The following is a 17125-nucleotide window of genomic DNA, read 5'->3' on the forward strand; positions in this document are numbered from 1 at the left end:
GGAATTTTAATGCCATAAATCTGTTACCAAATAAACAGAATTGCTAAAGAATTTCAATTTGAAAAAAAGTTCTTGGCTTCTATTATTATGTCAGCTTTAATTTTATGTCTGGAATAAGTTTATATACCAAACCAAAAAATAATGCAAATTCTATTGTTTGTTGTTCCTAATTTAACAACCAAATTTCAAAGTGGGCAAGCTTTAGAGAGGAATAATCTAGCAAGAGGAACTTGAAATAATAGCTCCACAGAACTTTAATAGATAATATTGTCTATGCCAATGTGAATGATGAACGATAGAAGTTATAGAGAGCCTAGGACTTTCTTGGTGCCCGCTTTTGTGCAACTGATGTCATAAGCAAATTGAAAATAACTAGACAGTAGTTTCCAACTCTAAAACATATTATATGCAGCATATACTTTAACCTAGTTTACAATTTGTATTTATTGTGTCCACTGAAACCACAAAACCAATGTTTTACAGCTTTAAGTCACACACAGGAAAATGCTTTACAAAATAAGATATTGCTCCTCAATGAAAAATATTACAGAACAGACAGTTCCCAAACGGCTCAGTTCAAGTGGTTTACCTGAAAAGCAGAGCTGTTGTGGAATGCAGGCTACAAGATATAGCAATTCTTTAAGCAGTTGACTCAGGTTTGAAGTTTGCAAAAGCTAAGAAACATTTTAAACAAGACCCAGCTTGGTTTTCCTAAGATTTTTGGTCTTTCTACTGCATTATGGATGATCACTTCTGGAAATCTGAGGATAATAAGCAGTTTACAATTTTATATCTTATGTATACTATATAAATCTTCATTATTTTTCTCTAGCAATGAAAGTATATTTCAACACTTAAAAATCTCAACTACACCTACTTATGTTTATTACTTGACTTTATTCAAATCAAATTATTTGTACCACAGCTTATGTCAATGGAACACATTTCTGTAATCTAGTTAGTTGACTACAGTGTCTATTTATGTGGGTGATCTCCACTAACAGGTCATTACTAAAATGTAAGGAATGCTTGTCAATCCTAATTGTAGCAAGGTAAACCAACAATATTTATGTCATGCCTGAGTGTACAATGCAAAAATATTATTCAGTCACTGTAGAGTTCTTAGTTGAAAATGTAGCTGCAATTACATAGTGAGTACTTCTAAATACATTCTCAGTATAGAAAATGTGCTTCTAATACACTGTGAGCTGTTAAAGTTAAGGTTGAGACATAGTCACTAAGTGTTTACCATGGGCATAAAATATCACAACGTTAAAATGTTAGGGTGAATACACCAACGTTTGAATGTAACATTGATGGTTTAACAATTCTGAAATGTGACTCACTTAAATACGATGGACTTGATAGACTTCAAGTTTTGTTGACAACTTAAATATCCTCAAATATACATGTAGGCTGTGTCACTCCCCATTGGTCAGAATGACCATTGGCTATGTTTACTTCCTGAATTTTGAGTGTGCAGTTGTGCTGAGGCTTGAGCAAAAATGTAGAGGTCTTCCTTGCAAATTTTAAGATCACATAAAAAAGTAGAACTGAGAAATACAACATTAAGCAGTTGATCATGGAAGATATTAGCACCTCAGTAACCATTCTTCATTGGATGTGTCAAAGTAATATGAAAAAAAATGCCCTGTTTTATTAGCAAACAATAGTTCTCCTCACAGTATTAGACTCTGAGTCACTGTTGTGGCAATATTTTATAGGAAGATGGACCATTATTTATCTTTTCATTAGACCTATGCAGTTTATAATGACAGTTAGTGAATCCATCAGATGAGGATTAGAGACAGCAAAATTATGACTAAAGTGCTAGTAAATTAGTAAGGTGCAGTTAATTGGGAGAGCTAATATGTATTCTAAAGTCTAACTCTCAAAATGAACTAGTTCTAACAACATATCCCTTTATTTTCCCCACAAAACCTGCAGTAGAATTATATTATGTCACTAAGCATTTACTAGGTGAATGCTTTGCTGATGTGACCATCTTGTATTCCTATCTTTTGCCTAATACCTGGTTTTATATTTTAATATGCTCCCATACTTTAATTGAACAGAGCACAATTATGCAGTGTAGACTGTGTGTTTTATGATGATATAACTCAATAAATCATTTTGTAGTTCAGGCCAACAGACAGCTATTAGGAAAATATTTCAGTGGACGAGTCAGGTCAGTAGATCTATCTCTGACAATATAAAACTATAGGTTGTTGGCAAATGAGAAAAATACTAGGAAAACATAGAAATTCATTTTCTTTGAGTCTAAATGACAAAGCACCTTGAATTTGTTTCCTATGTGTACTTCTGTACTTATGGTTATTTCATGTATTCATAGCTTTGAACTCTATAAAAATAAGGTATTTGGCCTCAAATTTAATTATAAGGAGTTACTAATATGCCGCCCTCTTTCTAATGAGATTTCACACTCAGACTTAGATTACTAGCAAAATTCAGTCATTGTTAAATTCAATCTTATTTTACAAACTGACCTCGAAGCCGTAGCACAAATCTCAAATTTCTCAATCTGGCTAGACATGAGCTTGCTAGCAAAGATTCAACAGAGGGTGTCAGAACCGGAGATGGAGCTCATGAACTGTGCAGTGAGTCCAAGGGTGCTTTGACATATTACAGGATCAGACTGTGAAGTTAGTGTTCTCATGTGTGTTACTGCTGCCTCTCTCCAGTATGATGATCATAGCTCTGAGTGATTTTAGAGTCATAAAAAAACCACATTTCACCAGCAGATATCCAATGTTTGTACAAACAGTTGAAATTACCGGACCTGAATCATGGAAATCCCATTTGTGTGTGTGTGTGCTCATCTATAGAATGCTACAGATATTAGAGACTAAGTGATATTAATTTTTGGAAGTGTTTCTCAAGCCTCAAAAGACAAGCTTTGCTTTATTGTTATTCTTATCACTCAAAAGTTGTGTGTAAAGGACTTTCAGATAGAGTATCAACAGTGCTTTGTGTTTATCTATCATGTGAATGAACCTGGTTCTTTAATGTGTCTTAGCTTCAGTGGAAAGCTTCTAGGTCAGGAATGATGAGCCTTTTAGAGTTTTCCATGATGCAAACAGCTGGCTGTGGCATGCATGCCACAGGTTTACCACCTCTGTTCCAGACTATCTGTATGCTCATGTGTACAATTTACCCCTTATTTGATTGAATAAGCATTTTTTCTTGTCTGTGACTTGGAAACATTAGTGCTGATGAAATATAAAAGACCTATTCGTGGAGCTACAGGTAATGAACACTACTGATCAAGAAAGATTAAATTTAAAATTTCCTTGGAAAGAAGAATGATAGTATCAGAAGAAGGAAACATGAGAATGTACACATATACACTTGATTCACACAGAAAGCTTTCAGTATAAAAAAATACAAAAGCGCCCAGTGCTGTATATTATGTAAACACACAAAACTGTACTTTATACACAAACATGAAGCATAAATTAAAAAGTAGGACTATAGGAAAAAGTTTAAATATAGAAGAATTTGCACATATTTTTGTTAAATAAGAATAAATAATTTTGTCACACAAATTCACATACCAGTTGCAAAAACAATAAATTACTTTTCAGTGCTGCAACTTATTTTCTTTTTGTTTGTGATTCATCCCTTAATTCTTAGTTTAATGAGATAAAACTGTTTCCACAGGAAGGCAAAGGAAATTGAATTTGTAAGATAAATTACAGCAATGTTTTTATACTTCTAAACCACAAGGCAGGGCTTAATTTAACCTTTTCTATTCTGAAAGAAATAAACGTATTTTCTTCTGGGTTCCCTCTGTACTTAATAAAACTTACTCCAGACTGCTTAGTTATGCAAATGAGATTAAATTCTTACAAACCTGAGCATTTTAAACAAACTCTTTTTTTCTCCCTCTTTTCAGCATCTTGAACCCTAAATCGGTTTGCTTTTAAATTCAAAATGCAGGTACAGAAATGTGAGACAAGATACAATCAAACTGGACAGAATTATAGTCATAGAGCACTTTCCTTTTGCTCACTTTTTTTATCTACTGAACATTCTATTTCTCTGAATTACAGTTTTCAGTCTATACCACTTTTCTCAGGAGTTGTGGCATACATTCCTCAATTTCGTGATACTCATTAACAAAAAAAGGAGAGAAAACTTAAAAACCTTCAAGAGTGGTTAATTTATTCTAACCTTTCTAGGATTGTTTCAGTGAGAAGTATAGAACTTCGTGCATCTGGGGAAAAGTGAGTCACTGATAAATATTACCACAAAACTCTGAATATACTATGGTGAAGTCGAGTGGAAGACAACCATGTTTACTCTTCAATACTTTTTAATGTTGCTGGAAATATAACCACAGAAAGTGAAAATGAATTTTGTCACATTTGAGTTATTTGATTAAAATTTCCAAATTGGGTAAAGTAACACTGAGCTTTGTACTGATTCTGTTCTCACAGTTAAATATCAGTATGAGTTCTTTTAATTCTTTTTCTTTTTTTTTTTTTCTGACCAATTTGAGAGCTTTGTTCCCTGCCCTTGTCTTTGTTACCTGGTGAACTCCAGAAAATATAGGTTACTAGTCTTGTGTAGATCCAATTCTTGAAATGATAACTCCTTAAGATAAAATTGCTATGTATAAAACAAAATAATCCTATGAAAATCCAAAAGATGATTATAGATTTTGTAAAATAATTATCTGTTCTTAAAAATAATTTCTTAAGAAAATATCTTAAACAAGAGACATGTTTTCATAGCCCCTGAAATGAATGAATTAATGTGATATAGTGAGATCAATTACATAATTCTTTTATAATAAAAATATTTTATACTAAAAATAAATTCTCATAAGTTTAATGGAATCAAATCAATGATTCCCTAAAATTTTTATATTTAAATCTTTCACAATAGGCACATTTGGTATTGTTTTATAAAATTTTATATAAAATGATTGGCTTTTAGTATTTCACATAAAAGAATAAATCCTTATGGACTAAACATCTTTGATTTTCTGACTTATGGGCATGTGGATATGCAGTTCACAATCTAAAAATAAATTTTCATGCATGTGATTGTAAAACATTTTCAATGGCTGACTCATCAAGCTTATAACCTACCTAGATAAGATATGGAAATAAATGTAATATACTTCCTGAAAATCATAACATTTTATCACTCACACATGTACTGATACAGCCAAACCCTTTCCAATTGGGAAAACCTTGAATACAGTAGGAATATATTTATATTAAATTAAATTCTTGCCTGTTGTGTGGAAACAGTCTTATTAATGTTAAGCACTTTTTTTGCTTTAACCACCTTAATGATAATTACCCCTTCTAGATGTGGCTTATTACTATGTGAGCTTTAATATGCCTATTAAATCAAGCCAAAGAGAAGTATAAAACATTGTAGATTTTTAGAACCCTTGAATGAAACAGACAAACAAGCAGAACAAACACATTTTAAAGGCTTGCTGGTAAGAGGTATACCAATGTTTAAGGTGTTGGATGTAATAGCTCTGTGCTGTGTGTTCTGTATGTATGTTACACATTGTAAGATAGCAGTTGGGAGCCATAGAAAGAGCAAGCAGTTGTGAAAATATAAATTGAAAACATGGTGACATACATTTTTTCTTGAAAATTCCAACACAAGGAAACTAATTTTTACTCTTGAATATTGATCACATACACACAAACACTATTCCTATATTCTATTCGTTTGTTAATTTGGCTGGCTGCCTGAAAAAAAGTATAAGTAGCCGCAAGTTTAAGTAGATGGACCCAGGAATATATTGAAATGACTAAATACGCTGAGATTTGTTTTTCTTTGCAAAATTGCTTAGAAAATGCTTGCTGTTAAAATGGTTTTGGAATATATTTTGTTTGTTTTAGCCAGAAAATGTACTAAATTTTTTTAAAACAGCAGCAAGTTCTTAACTTCCAGTAAAATATCCACAGCTCTTTCTGGAAAGTGGGAATTGAAATAGCTGTAGACCTACTTTGGTCAAACACTTTTTGATAGAAATATATATACACACACACACACATACACACACATACACACACATACACACATATATATACACATATATAAATAGAACCAAGTAATATAAAGTGACATACCAAGGGGAAATGCACTTACAAACAGTAAAAATAAGCTACTGTGTATCATGGGTGAAACTGATTATAATGCCTTTGAAGACATTGTATAAGAGGTAGGTGACAGAGGGTAGATTGTTTTGCTATCTTCAAATGTCCCCTGATTCTACATTCATTAATGTTTTATTTATTTACTTTTTGTTCTTGCAGGCCCAGGGGATATTAAATAACTCCCAAGTTTTTCCATAGTTCAAGGTCACCATTGTCACATGAAGCAGTGTACACATCTTCTTTTGGTCACAGAGAGCAGATTCTGCCCATAATTTGATTCCTGGTGACAGTGACACTGAAGTGTGACTTTCTGTGCGTGGGGTAGACCTCTTGTTCACCACAGCTGTATCCAGGATGCATCCTCCAGCTGTCTTTGCGCAGAAGAGTGTAGCCTCAGGCTAACATTTCTTCAGCAAGCACTGTTTAAATGCAGAAGGCCTCTGAGAAAGAAGACAACCCTTTGCTAACTTCCGGTTTCCATCCTGGCACTGCACCGTCCTTGTGTGCCAGCCCGTGTCACAGGTCCTTGAACAGGCGAGCCATGGGCCGGTCACCCACTGCAGCTGTGGAGTGTGCAGTCCCACTTTATTGCTGCCATGGCTAGTGACCGAGTTTACTGCTGGAGTGGATTTCTTGGGAACAAAAAAACTGTAGCGGACATCTAACGCCTTAGTTGGGTCAGTCGCAAGAATCTGCACGATTAGAATTTCCTTTGTGGCCGAGTAGCCCATCCCATGCAAGAAGTCATCCCGGTGGCTCCAGCCGCTGTAGTTCATGACAGTGCCGTTGATGTCGATGATGGTCTCCGACGTGGAGATCATGTACTTCCCATTGATAAGGTACTCACCGTTTTTCTTTTTCAAGGCTAAATAGGCAGTGAATCTAGTTTGGTCTTTGGCTTTGAACTGTCGGACTTTTATGTGGGTTGCCCCTTCCGGGATCCTCACAACATCAGTGTAACCCTTACTGGAGGCAGAAACGTTCACAGAAGAGCAAAGAGTGGGAAGACAGTTAAGGGAGGGAGTGAAAGAAAAAGAGGAAGAAAACAGAAAGTAAGTAAACACTTCAACAGATAAACAAATAGTAATTCTCTAAAAGCTTTCATCTTATTACAAAGTCATCACATATTTCAGAGCTTACTTTAAATTGTCTTTAAAATTAAATTTTATGACAAAATAAAATTGTAGTTAGGCTATCAGGTTGTACACAATTTTATTGAGATGTTCAAAAATAGGATGATGTTAGCAACCTACCATTATTTAAAAAATTTATACCAACTTCATTTAATGCTTTATATTCTATTGCCATATTAATCAATACTACCATCTTTACAAAGCTACTTTATATTATTTTTGGCATAAAATGAGGTATATGTATGTGTGAGCCTCCAAAAAAATTCTCTTTATGGAATATCACAGAAATGATTAAAGTTTCTCAAGTTTGTTTGCGTATTGGAATTAGGTAGGTATCTCTTAGAAATTCCCAAGGTTATGCCAAAGCCAGACCACTAAGTCCCCATCTTGCAGGATGAGGTCAGACAACAGTACTTTTCAAGCTCAAGTTCAAGAGCACAGATTTAGTTGTTGTTTGTCTGGAGGTGGAGCAGAGCCTCTGAACTCTGGATGTCACGAGGTAAGACACTGAATGTAAGGTCAAATGCTGTCACTGGATAATGAGAACCTAGTACCTCATAGAAAAATAGATTTTAACATTTTTATTAAATTTTCCTGAATACTTAGTCTGCAAATGATCTTTCAATAAATTGAGAAAGGTTACAGTAGGTGACAAATAAGAATCGAAAGATCCATCATTAGCTCTGAGGAATGGACCAACATATAATTATTTCAACTGTCTCTAAACTTGGGGTAAATTCTAGGACAGAAATGCTAATTAAGCACCAAGGGATTATGCCAGTATGAAGGAGCAACACTTGCCAAAATATCTGCCTTCATAAGCATTCCATAATAATGTCCCCCTATATTACCCTTACTGTACTTTCTTAGTTACTCAAAGAGAAATACCATTACTTATACAGTTTGAAGTGTGTGAAACTGAATTGTCTCATTTCCGGTTCCCACCTTTTACCAAATAATATAATCAATTTATGTTGCATATCACTTGTCTCTATTATGAATTTCTTTGCCTGTTCATGTGACATTAATGTTCAGATATTAGTTGTCAACACAAAAGCTTAGAATACTCTATTTAACATTTTTGCAAGTGCTGTTTAACCCTAGGCAGGAGACATAGCAAATAGTATATAAGGTAGAATTTTAAAGATGATTTTATTCCTCATCTAGTTCAAGAATTTCCTTCTTTTCCTTTTTTCTTCTTTCCCTTTTTCTTGCTCCTCTACTTCCCTTCTTCCTCCTTTGTTCCCTTTTTCTCTTCCCTTTTCTTTCTCTGTATCCCCTTTTCCCCACCTCCTGTCCCTCCCTCCCTTCTTTCCTTTGTTCATTTTTGAAATCACAAAGTGGCCTACAAATTCTATGACTTCAATTGTAACCTCTGCTCTTCTCTGGTATTCATCAGCCATTCAAATTTGTGTAAGTCTTACATGTCCATCTTCCTGGTTTCCTCTCTTGTAAAACAAAAGATTGAAATGATCATCTCTGAGGTGTCTCACACCTTTGAAATATACAAAAATGCAGGATGTTCTTTCTCTTTAAAAAAAATGCAGGATGTAATTGGATGTGAAGAGTTTTTTTTTTTTTACAGGTGTGGCCCCACATATGCAAATAATTATTATTTCCTTAGCAAAAAAGATTGGTAAACTATATTTCACTCAAAATAAACTTTTCAGCCATACATTTTTAATGAAAGAAAATTTTCAGTTTTTGCATTATGTTTTATGTTTTTAGTAAGTTCTTATTATTTATTTGGGCTGTGCATCACTATCAAGTTAAAGATAACTCAGCATCTATGTAGCGAACACAGGTAGACTCAACCCATTCCATTTGGTGTGAGTTTTTGCAAACAAGAAAAATAATCCCATATTCCATCAGGTTCTCTAGCCAATCCATCCATTCTGTAAGAACATTAGATTTTATGCCAGAACCTGCAATTCATGCCCTGATACCTTTAAAGCAAAACTGGAGAAGCTAGAGACGCTGCTGTGTGTATACCCTGACAGGGTAGTCATACACCAGAATAGTTCACTCTAAAGTAGGACTGTTACCCTTGCCACTTTAATTAACTTATATTTTTCAGAGGAAATATTTTCTCAAGAAGAGCACAACCTGCCAGCTATCCTTTCATAAATTATACTTTAGAAATAATCAGTCTGCAAGCGATGATTGCAGTGAAATGCCACCCACTTTTCCTTTTTAGTTGTCTGACTGTGCAAGACCTTGAGCGCTAGGACTGTAGCAGTTCATGAGTGTCCACTGAGCCACCAAAGCCTTATTTATCTTCTCTCCTCCCTTCTCAGAGTCACACTGTGCTACTCAAGCCTCTTCTGTGAGAAAGCCTCTTACAGAGACCTGAGGCAGTAATATGAGTCCCCTGGTATCAAGTTTGCTGGTCTAAAGCTTTATTCAGTTCATAGAAGGGAAAGGGTTCTATAACATTACCTTTTTTTATTGAAGGTTCCAATAACCTTTGTACAACTGGAGTTGTCGCCTCCACATACTCCGCATTTGTCGTATTGCAGCTTTGACCCAATGATTCCATCACAGCCAGTTCGCACACACCGCCCTCGCACGCAGACAGAATTACTGTAAGGTCTGCACTCGGTCCCGTCAGTCACCTGAAACATGGCAGGTACTTCAGCAGTGGAACACATCTGTGCATCAGCACTTGGCTCCTTTGGCAAGCTAGCAAACTCTAATATGAGTTTGATTGGATTAAATCATACATTGGAAAAGAACAAGCAACCAATGATCAATCAACCACTTACTTTTCAGAAGCATCTAACTAAAAAAATCTTTGCAATACTGGCAGTAAGAAGTTTCAGAGAAGTCAGAGAAGGTTATGCACTTTCTCTTGAACCCCCAATATGTTAAGTGATTCAAGGTACTGCTCTCCATTTTTATATGCATAACAAGTTCTGGAAACATTTCAATGTACCTCGGTATACAAACTTAATTTTGCTCTACAAGTTTGGAAAAGATGGCCACAATTATGTTGGTGTGGGAAAGATGGCCGCGGTCATGTTTGTCACCCGGTGCAGTCTGCAAACAAAAACAAAATTTTGCCAAACATTTCTGTTTGAGAATTTTTGTTTGCAAGTTTTTTGCAAACAAAAGCATCCATGAACCAAGGTATTACTGTATCACGGCTTTTTACATTGATCAAAACAATGTTTTCACTTAGGGTATGGGTCTGTTACTCAAGTAAAAAGCTGAACATGAGAAGGCTTAAGGACATAGAGAGTCTTTTCTGTTGCATAAAGGTTATTATACAAAAAGCTGAAAATTAAACCTATCCAAGACCATGTCATAGGTGGCAGAACACTTCCCTTTGTGTGTTGGACTATTAGACAATGAAATAGAAGTAGACAAGTAACTGTAAAATATACACTCTGGAAAGGTCAGAAAAGTATATACTGAAGAAGATTGAGTACATTTTGAGTAAAAAAAGATCAGTATATGCTGTTGCAAAGCTAGTGAAGATAGCATACTGGGGCTGGGGATTTAGCTCAGTGGCACAGCGCCTGCCTGGCAAGCGCAAGGTTGTGAGTTCAATTCCTGGTACCATAAAAAAAAAAAAAAAAAAGATAGCATATAATCATAAACATTTGTAGCTTGTCCAAGTGAGTACATATAACATATAAATATGAATTTTTTTTAGTTGTGTCAGTGTAAAACTAGATGGTGGTATTTCAAAGTGGCATTTTTTAAAATCTGTAATATTTTTTATGAAAATGTATTATTTCATAAGTGAAATATGATATTTTAAGAATTACCTGTTAGACATTAGTTTATTTTTCACTAACAAGTATATGTTTGTATGTGTGTGTGTGTATATATATATATATCAGGCCAGTTTCAGAAGTGTTTTAAATGTAGCACCTGTTAGTAAATTAAAAAGTTAGTATTTTTCAACTGCAACCCAAAAACTGAAAGAGAAAAAAAACCTGGGGTATATTTAGGAAATGCTGTTCTGTGAAAAATAAGGAATGAGATATTATTCATATTAAGAGTCTAAGACTTACTCAAAAGCTTGCATCGGAGACAATGAATGGGCATGATCCCATCCTTATAATTCAGCAAAGAGTTCTTATAGTCCCTTTAGCAAACGTGCCTAGAAAATGCTGGCTGTTTTCTTGGATATTTTAAAGTTAAGGTCGCATTTTGCTTTCCTTGACAGTGAGTTATGCTTTTGAAAAATAGCTTTTAAAGCATTTATTTGTTACATTTTCTTTAAATTGTTCATTGTATAAAGTTTGAAAAAAAATAGCAATTAAAAAGATGAAAATAAAAACCCTCCCCAATCCAGCCACCTTCCCCAAATAATGAGTGTTTACATTTGGCCTCTGCAGGCTTCCGTCTACCAAATCATGGAAGACATCTACTGCTCCTGGCCAGTGAGGGGGTAGTTACCTTGGGAGAAAAGACCACATAGTAGCCTGTGCCTTTGGCCCTGCAGGTCAGTTTGCATACGTCCGCTGGCAAGACTCCAGCGTATTTGGGAACCCATTCCACAAATGTTTTGACTCCTTTTGCATCAGACTGATAGCCATTTTTAGCCTCACATTGCTCATGACGAAAAGATTTACCTAGGGAACAAAGCACATTATAAGAATACTTTATTTGTTCTGCAATTGAGCTATATTCTTATACATTTAAATAATTAATTTTCAAAGGAAGATGCTAGTGTTTTTATCACACAGCTTTTGTAAGCAACAGTATTGAATGATTTTATCTATATGAAATGGAAAAGAGGACGTTTTGCTTCTAATTCTCTAAATACATATTTTTATAATGATAATACTTTAAAAACAAGTCACATGTTTGTTATTGATTTGAACAATTTTGGGACTATGCACTAATAAGATAAACACTATTTCAACAGCCTTCCCTATTTACTTCTGCTGGGACACAAATTACATGTGGTTTGTGGCAATTACTGACACGTGGGAGCAGCGTACCATTCGGCGGGCAGGGCGCAACACTGCAGGATCGGTAGATGGCCCTCTTCCCTGTGCAGTAGCGGCCGCTGTTTCTGGGTGCAGGGTTATTGCAGTGGCGATAGGCAAACTGTACTCCACCCCCACATGAGCGAGAGCACTGGCCCCAGGGCCCCCAAGGCCCCCAGTTGCCGTGGCTTGATGTCTGAAATAGAACACAGAAGATAGTTTAACCCAAAGAGGAAGAAAACATCCAAATTGTACAGTACTTCTGGAAAACACCTGCAAGCAACGATACAGCGGGAACTTAAAACAGATACAGTTAAGTCTTTACTGAACTGAACGAGGTCATGCTCTGGAATTAAAACACATTTCCAATATTAAGCAATTCATTTTTTCCAGGATCCCACTCTCAGCAACAAAGAATAAACATCACCCTAGATTCTTAGTCCTTCACAAAGATTTCCTCTTGTTTTCCCTGAGACATTCTAAATTATGCTTTCTGCTATTGTCAAGTCTGTTCACAACTGCTGAAGCACTCTGACTTTTGTGACATGGATTTTTAATCAAATGTATAAAGCCAATGGTCTGCATGACGGCAAACACTGTCTGGTTGTATCTGCATCTTTTTCTTTCTAGCCCTAAAGTTTCACAGTTCCTTTGTTGACATCACACATCCTGCCTGTGACAGACTCCGCTGCATATCCAAATGTCTTGGAGTTCAGCTTGGCATAAATCCTGATTAGATGCGACATGCTGAAGGGCATCTGCACCCTACTTCTACGCACCCCACAGGGAAGGAGTGTTGGGTGCCACCCAGGACTATTCTCTGGACTCCTTCCAGGAGGGAGTTAAGCCTCCCACAAGCAACATACTTCAAACAATTTTTCCCATAGAATATGTGCGAAACCGCCTCTGGCTGCTGGTGTTGGGTGTCTGATCATGCGCAATTGGTGGCAGGCTGAAAGACATGGACAATGAGTACATGGCACCCTTAAGTTAGGGATGTCACAAACCTTACAAATGACAGTGAACACATACTCTGATCTGGTCTTGAAGATTAAGGACACTGTGCATTTAGTGATAGAAATGTTTCCTTCGAGCAGTCTTAGCTTATGGTAGCTCCTAAAGGTAGATGGACTTCCAGTTGGAGTAAAACATGGCCATATTAGAGATTATCAAATAATTAGAAGAACTATGTTGTAGGCTCTCCTAAGTAGCCTTTTGTTCCTTAGGTCAAATGTTTTGATCCCTAGAAGTCAAATGAAACCTTCTGATGACAATGCCACACATGTCCTAGGCATGTACCTCCCATGGTGACTTTCAGGCTTTGGGTGATGCGAACACAACTTACTGAATAGTATTTCTTCTTGGTTTTGTCTACACACTTGCCCTGCAGGCAGATTCTTCCTTTCCCACAGGGTGTCCCTTCCACAGCAGGCAGCTTCTTGGTCAGACACACCATCTGGCCCTGGCGCACCACAGCGCACCAGAGCCGGGCACACACATCCATGCCGGGACACACAGAGTATTCGGGACCAAAGGTCAGGTTGCACTGCTGCGTGGCATCGTAAGTCTGTCCTGGAAGTTCCTCAGGGCCCAGGATCTGCTTCCGTGGCACATCTAGCAAACAGTTACCTAAAAGAATAACCAAGACTAATCACAGCTGTAGGTTTAGGTTTCATATCACTGAGATCAGAGATCTAAAAAATGTGAAATAAATCACAGAAGGTTCAGTGAGGCATGGTTCCTCCTACAAGAGAGATCAAGTACAAATAAAGATCAAAACTAAAGATAAATCATATTGTCTCCCTAGTATAAGCAGCTGAAAGAATAAATAAAATCCAAAATGTACAATAGATATGGTAAAAGGGAAAGAAACTGCTCAAAAGGAAAGAACAACTGGGATGGGAGAAAGGAGAAAAGAAGAAAGGGAAAAGAAAAAAAAAATATATATATATAAAACAGCTAAGATAATTACACTACTAAGTCCTATTAGTTCATCGAAAGGAATGGTTTGTACTTATATTGTTTGATCAATTTTGCACTCCTATATCTTGTGATCTGAGCAACTACTTTGAAAATATCAGTATACAATATAATAACCATTGTTAATTTTCTATTATCTTGTTTTAAAATTCTGTATCATTGATTGTATTTTTTTTCTATTTAAAATTAAAAAAAAACAAAAGATAGATGATAGGAAATTTATAGAGATGGGAAGGGAACCTGGGGGGTGTGAAGGGGAAGACGGGTTGAGATGTGATATGTACATGTACCAGCTCCTACAATGAATGGAGTTATTATATATAATATAAAAAGGTTCAAAAAATGAAATGCTGCAGGTAATGTTGAAGCACAGAGCGCTCCCAAATCTGCAGTGTGGACCCCTGAAGAAGGTGATGTGTGTGGGGCAAGGCTGGGCACCTCCCCGGACTCCAGCATCCCCCATGGGGCATCTGGAGCATCTCTAGTCTTAGAGTTAGTATGATTACAGGAAATTACTTTTTTGTACTTAGCTATGGAAATAGCCGTCTTGCTGAGGTACCAAAAAGACATTCAGGTGGACCCAGAGGAAATCTGATTGTGAAATTAACAATAGCAAACCTTTTACTCTCCAACCTTAAGAAACAGAGTATTCTAGGTGCTCTATTTATAACACGTTCAACATTTCCGACTTATCGTTTCCCTCATGTGCTTAGCACGTGCCTCCTTTCCCCTAATTCCATAAACAATAACCAAAGTGGTACCTGATTTATTCTTGTATTTACTGAGCGAGCATTTGCTTAGTACCAAGCATGCTCTCCAACACATTCTAGGTGTCAAGAACACAGGAAAGTGATCCCAATCTACCCGTCATAATTCCTGACTAAGGTGAAGGGCATAGACTACATAAAATATTTCTCCTAGACTGAGAAAGATTTTAATAAAAACCTTTCAAAATTTACAGAATAAAGGAGGGATAGGAGAAGAGAAGGAACAATCGCTGATAATTCAGGACTAGGCCAATGTTTATAGCCTTCTGTTTTCTCCCCTTTGTGTTTGTTCTTTCACGGAACTGGTCTACATTGGGTACTTTGCATCTGTCAAAGCCCGGTTGGTGTCTTACTGTACTGTGTATGGACTGCGTGCATGGGGACAGGCAAAGGGGAGTGAAATGGGACATCGATCATGCAAAGTCAGAGGCTGAAATGTGCTTTTCCTCCCAGACTTTCCTTAAGAATCCCTGCCCAGTAAATGGACAGCATTAATTTTCTCTAGAGGTTTAGTTTTGCTTGTTTACTTGTTTTTAGAATTCATGCCCTGATTATAGCAGCAATAAGAATAATACACATATGTTATACTGTACACACTATTCTCAGTTAACATGTGCTAGCTTACGTAATGCATGAAAACCCTATAAAGCAGACTTATTTTGCTTCTTCCATAGATAAGGTGATGGAAGAAAGCTAAAGGTAGATCAGATGGCTTACCCATAGTGACATAATACAGTATCAGGGCTTTGTGCTCAAACCCTGCCTTTCTTATCGTTTACCACATTGCCTCAGGCATGTGGATATCTGTCTTATTTTTCTGCTGAAGGGCAAGTATGTCTAAGGATCCTTTAAGTAGTGAATATTATGCCTAATGGTAAAAACAGCTGTCTCAAGTCTAATCCTGGAGAAACACTAAATGGCTGAGTGCTTCTGGTCAGCTAGTTAAGTTTTCCCTAATTTATTTTCAAGATAAGTGAAATGTTTCTTTTTTCACTATGACATTCTGAAAATAAACTTAGCTAACAAGATATAAAGGGAGACCAGAAAAATATGAAACCATCACAGTTGCTTCTATGTCCAGCCTGTTTTAACAAATTTTTAGATGTATTTCATTCAGTAGAAGAAAACTATATTCAAATCCCTACTTTTCTCTAAGAAACAAACTATAAAGCACATTTTAAGTGTATTAAAAATGTTTTTACAACCATAGTCGAGTTTCTTTAAAGTGAATACATTACACCTATTTGTCCATGTGTGATGAAGGCATTATATGAAAATGAATAAAAACCAAATTTCCTATTTAACTTTTGAGCCAGGGTGTTTGAAGAGGTAAAGCTTCTCAAGACAAGCCAGAAAAAGCATTAAAAATAACTATCCTGCCAAGGAGAACTCAGGGAAGAAAACATTAAGTTAAAAGAAAAACATCAACATCAAGTGCAGAGGAAAGAATCATAGTAAGACCTCACTAAGCTTTATTTACAGACAGAGTAAGATTAGGCACTTGAGAACTCTATGAAAAACCTTATCACCATGGCTACATAAAAAGGAAGGAGAGCCATGTAATTCCAGGAAAGCTTAGCGAGTTGCTAAGGTTAAAAGACCATCGACAAGTCTGAGTCAGCAAGGATGCTTTCCAATTCTTCAAAAGTGCCATTTTGAGAAACTTGAACACATTTTACTAAAAAGCACAGATCACAGGACTGGGTAAATAAATATTAGCTGGGAAGTCTTTGCCTTGTGTGGGTACATTTATCCTGACTCAAAAGACCTCACCGCCTCACTATGATACAAAATCACTGACCTCTATTTTATCGCAGGAACTGATGCGGAGTGAAAAGAAATATAGAACATAATTTGAAATCTGTATAAAACAAGGAGACTTCAAGATGTGGCATCTCTTTATCTAGCCTCATCCAGTATATTAAAAAAAAAAACCAATCCATTTGTTTTCCTATTAAAAATTAGGTATATCTGTTCTCTGATTTATTTTCCTAGAGGTCATGTGGAGATGACATTTGCTTTCTGAAAATAAAACGGTTGCTTTTACTAACTGGTTGTCATTGATTTATTTTCAGTGTTCTAAGTATTAGGGCTTGTTGCTCTACTGGTTCCTGCTTACCCTGGAAACATACACTCTACTGACTTCA

The 17125-nt window shown here is 36.2% G+C and overlaps 1 protein-coding gene across 2 annotated transcripts in view; it reads right to left on the reverse strand.

Moving 5' to 3' along the window:
• Positions 1 to 236: 236 nt before the first annotated feature.
• The window catches only part of Adamts5 (ADAM metallopeptidase with thrombospondin type 1 motif, 5), a 46808-nt gene continuing 29919 nt past the window's right edge, over positions 237 to 17125 (reverse strand). For both annotated transcript variants that reach the window (XM_005375603.2, XM_005375602.2), the window contains 5 exons: positions 13577 to 13860; positions 12244 to 12427; positions 11696 to 11871; positions 9725 to 9900; positions 237 to 7118 (listed from right to left, as the gene is read on the reverse strand). In XM_005375603.2, the coding sequence (XP_005375660.1) occupies positions 6551 to 7118; positions 9725 to 9900; positions 11696 to 11871; positions 12244 to 12427; positions 13577 to 13860 (1388 nt within the window). In that variant the 3' untranslated portion in view covers positions 237 to 6550. The remainder of the gene's footprint in view (positions 7119 to 9724; positions 9901 to 11695; positions 11872 to 12243; positions 12428 to 13576; positions 13861 to 17125) is intronic.

Source organism: Chinchilla lanigera, unplaced genomic scaffold (assembly GCF_000276665.1).
Source record: "Chinchilla lanigera isolate Chin_1 unplaced genomic scaffold, ChiLan1.0 scaffold00006, whole genome shotgun sequence".
NCBI classification, from domain to species: domain Eukaryota; kingdom Metazoa; phylum Chordata; class Mammalia; order Rodentia; family Chinchillidae; genus Chinchilla; species Chinchilla lanigera.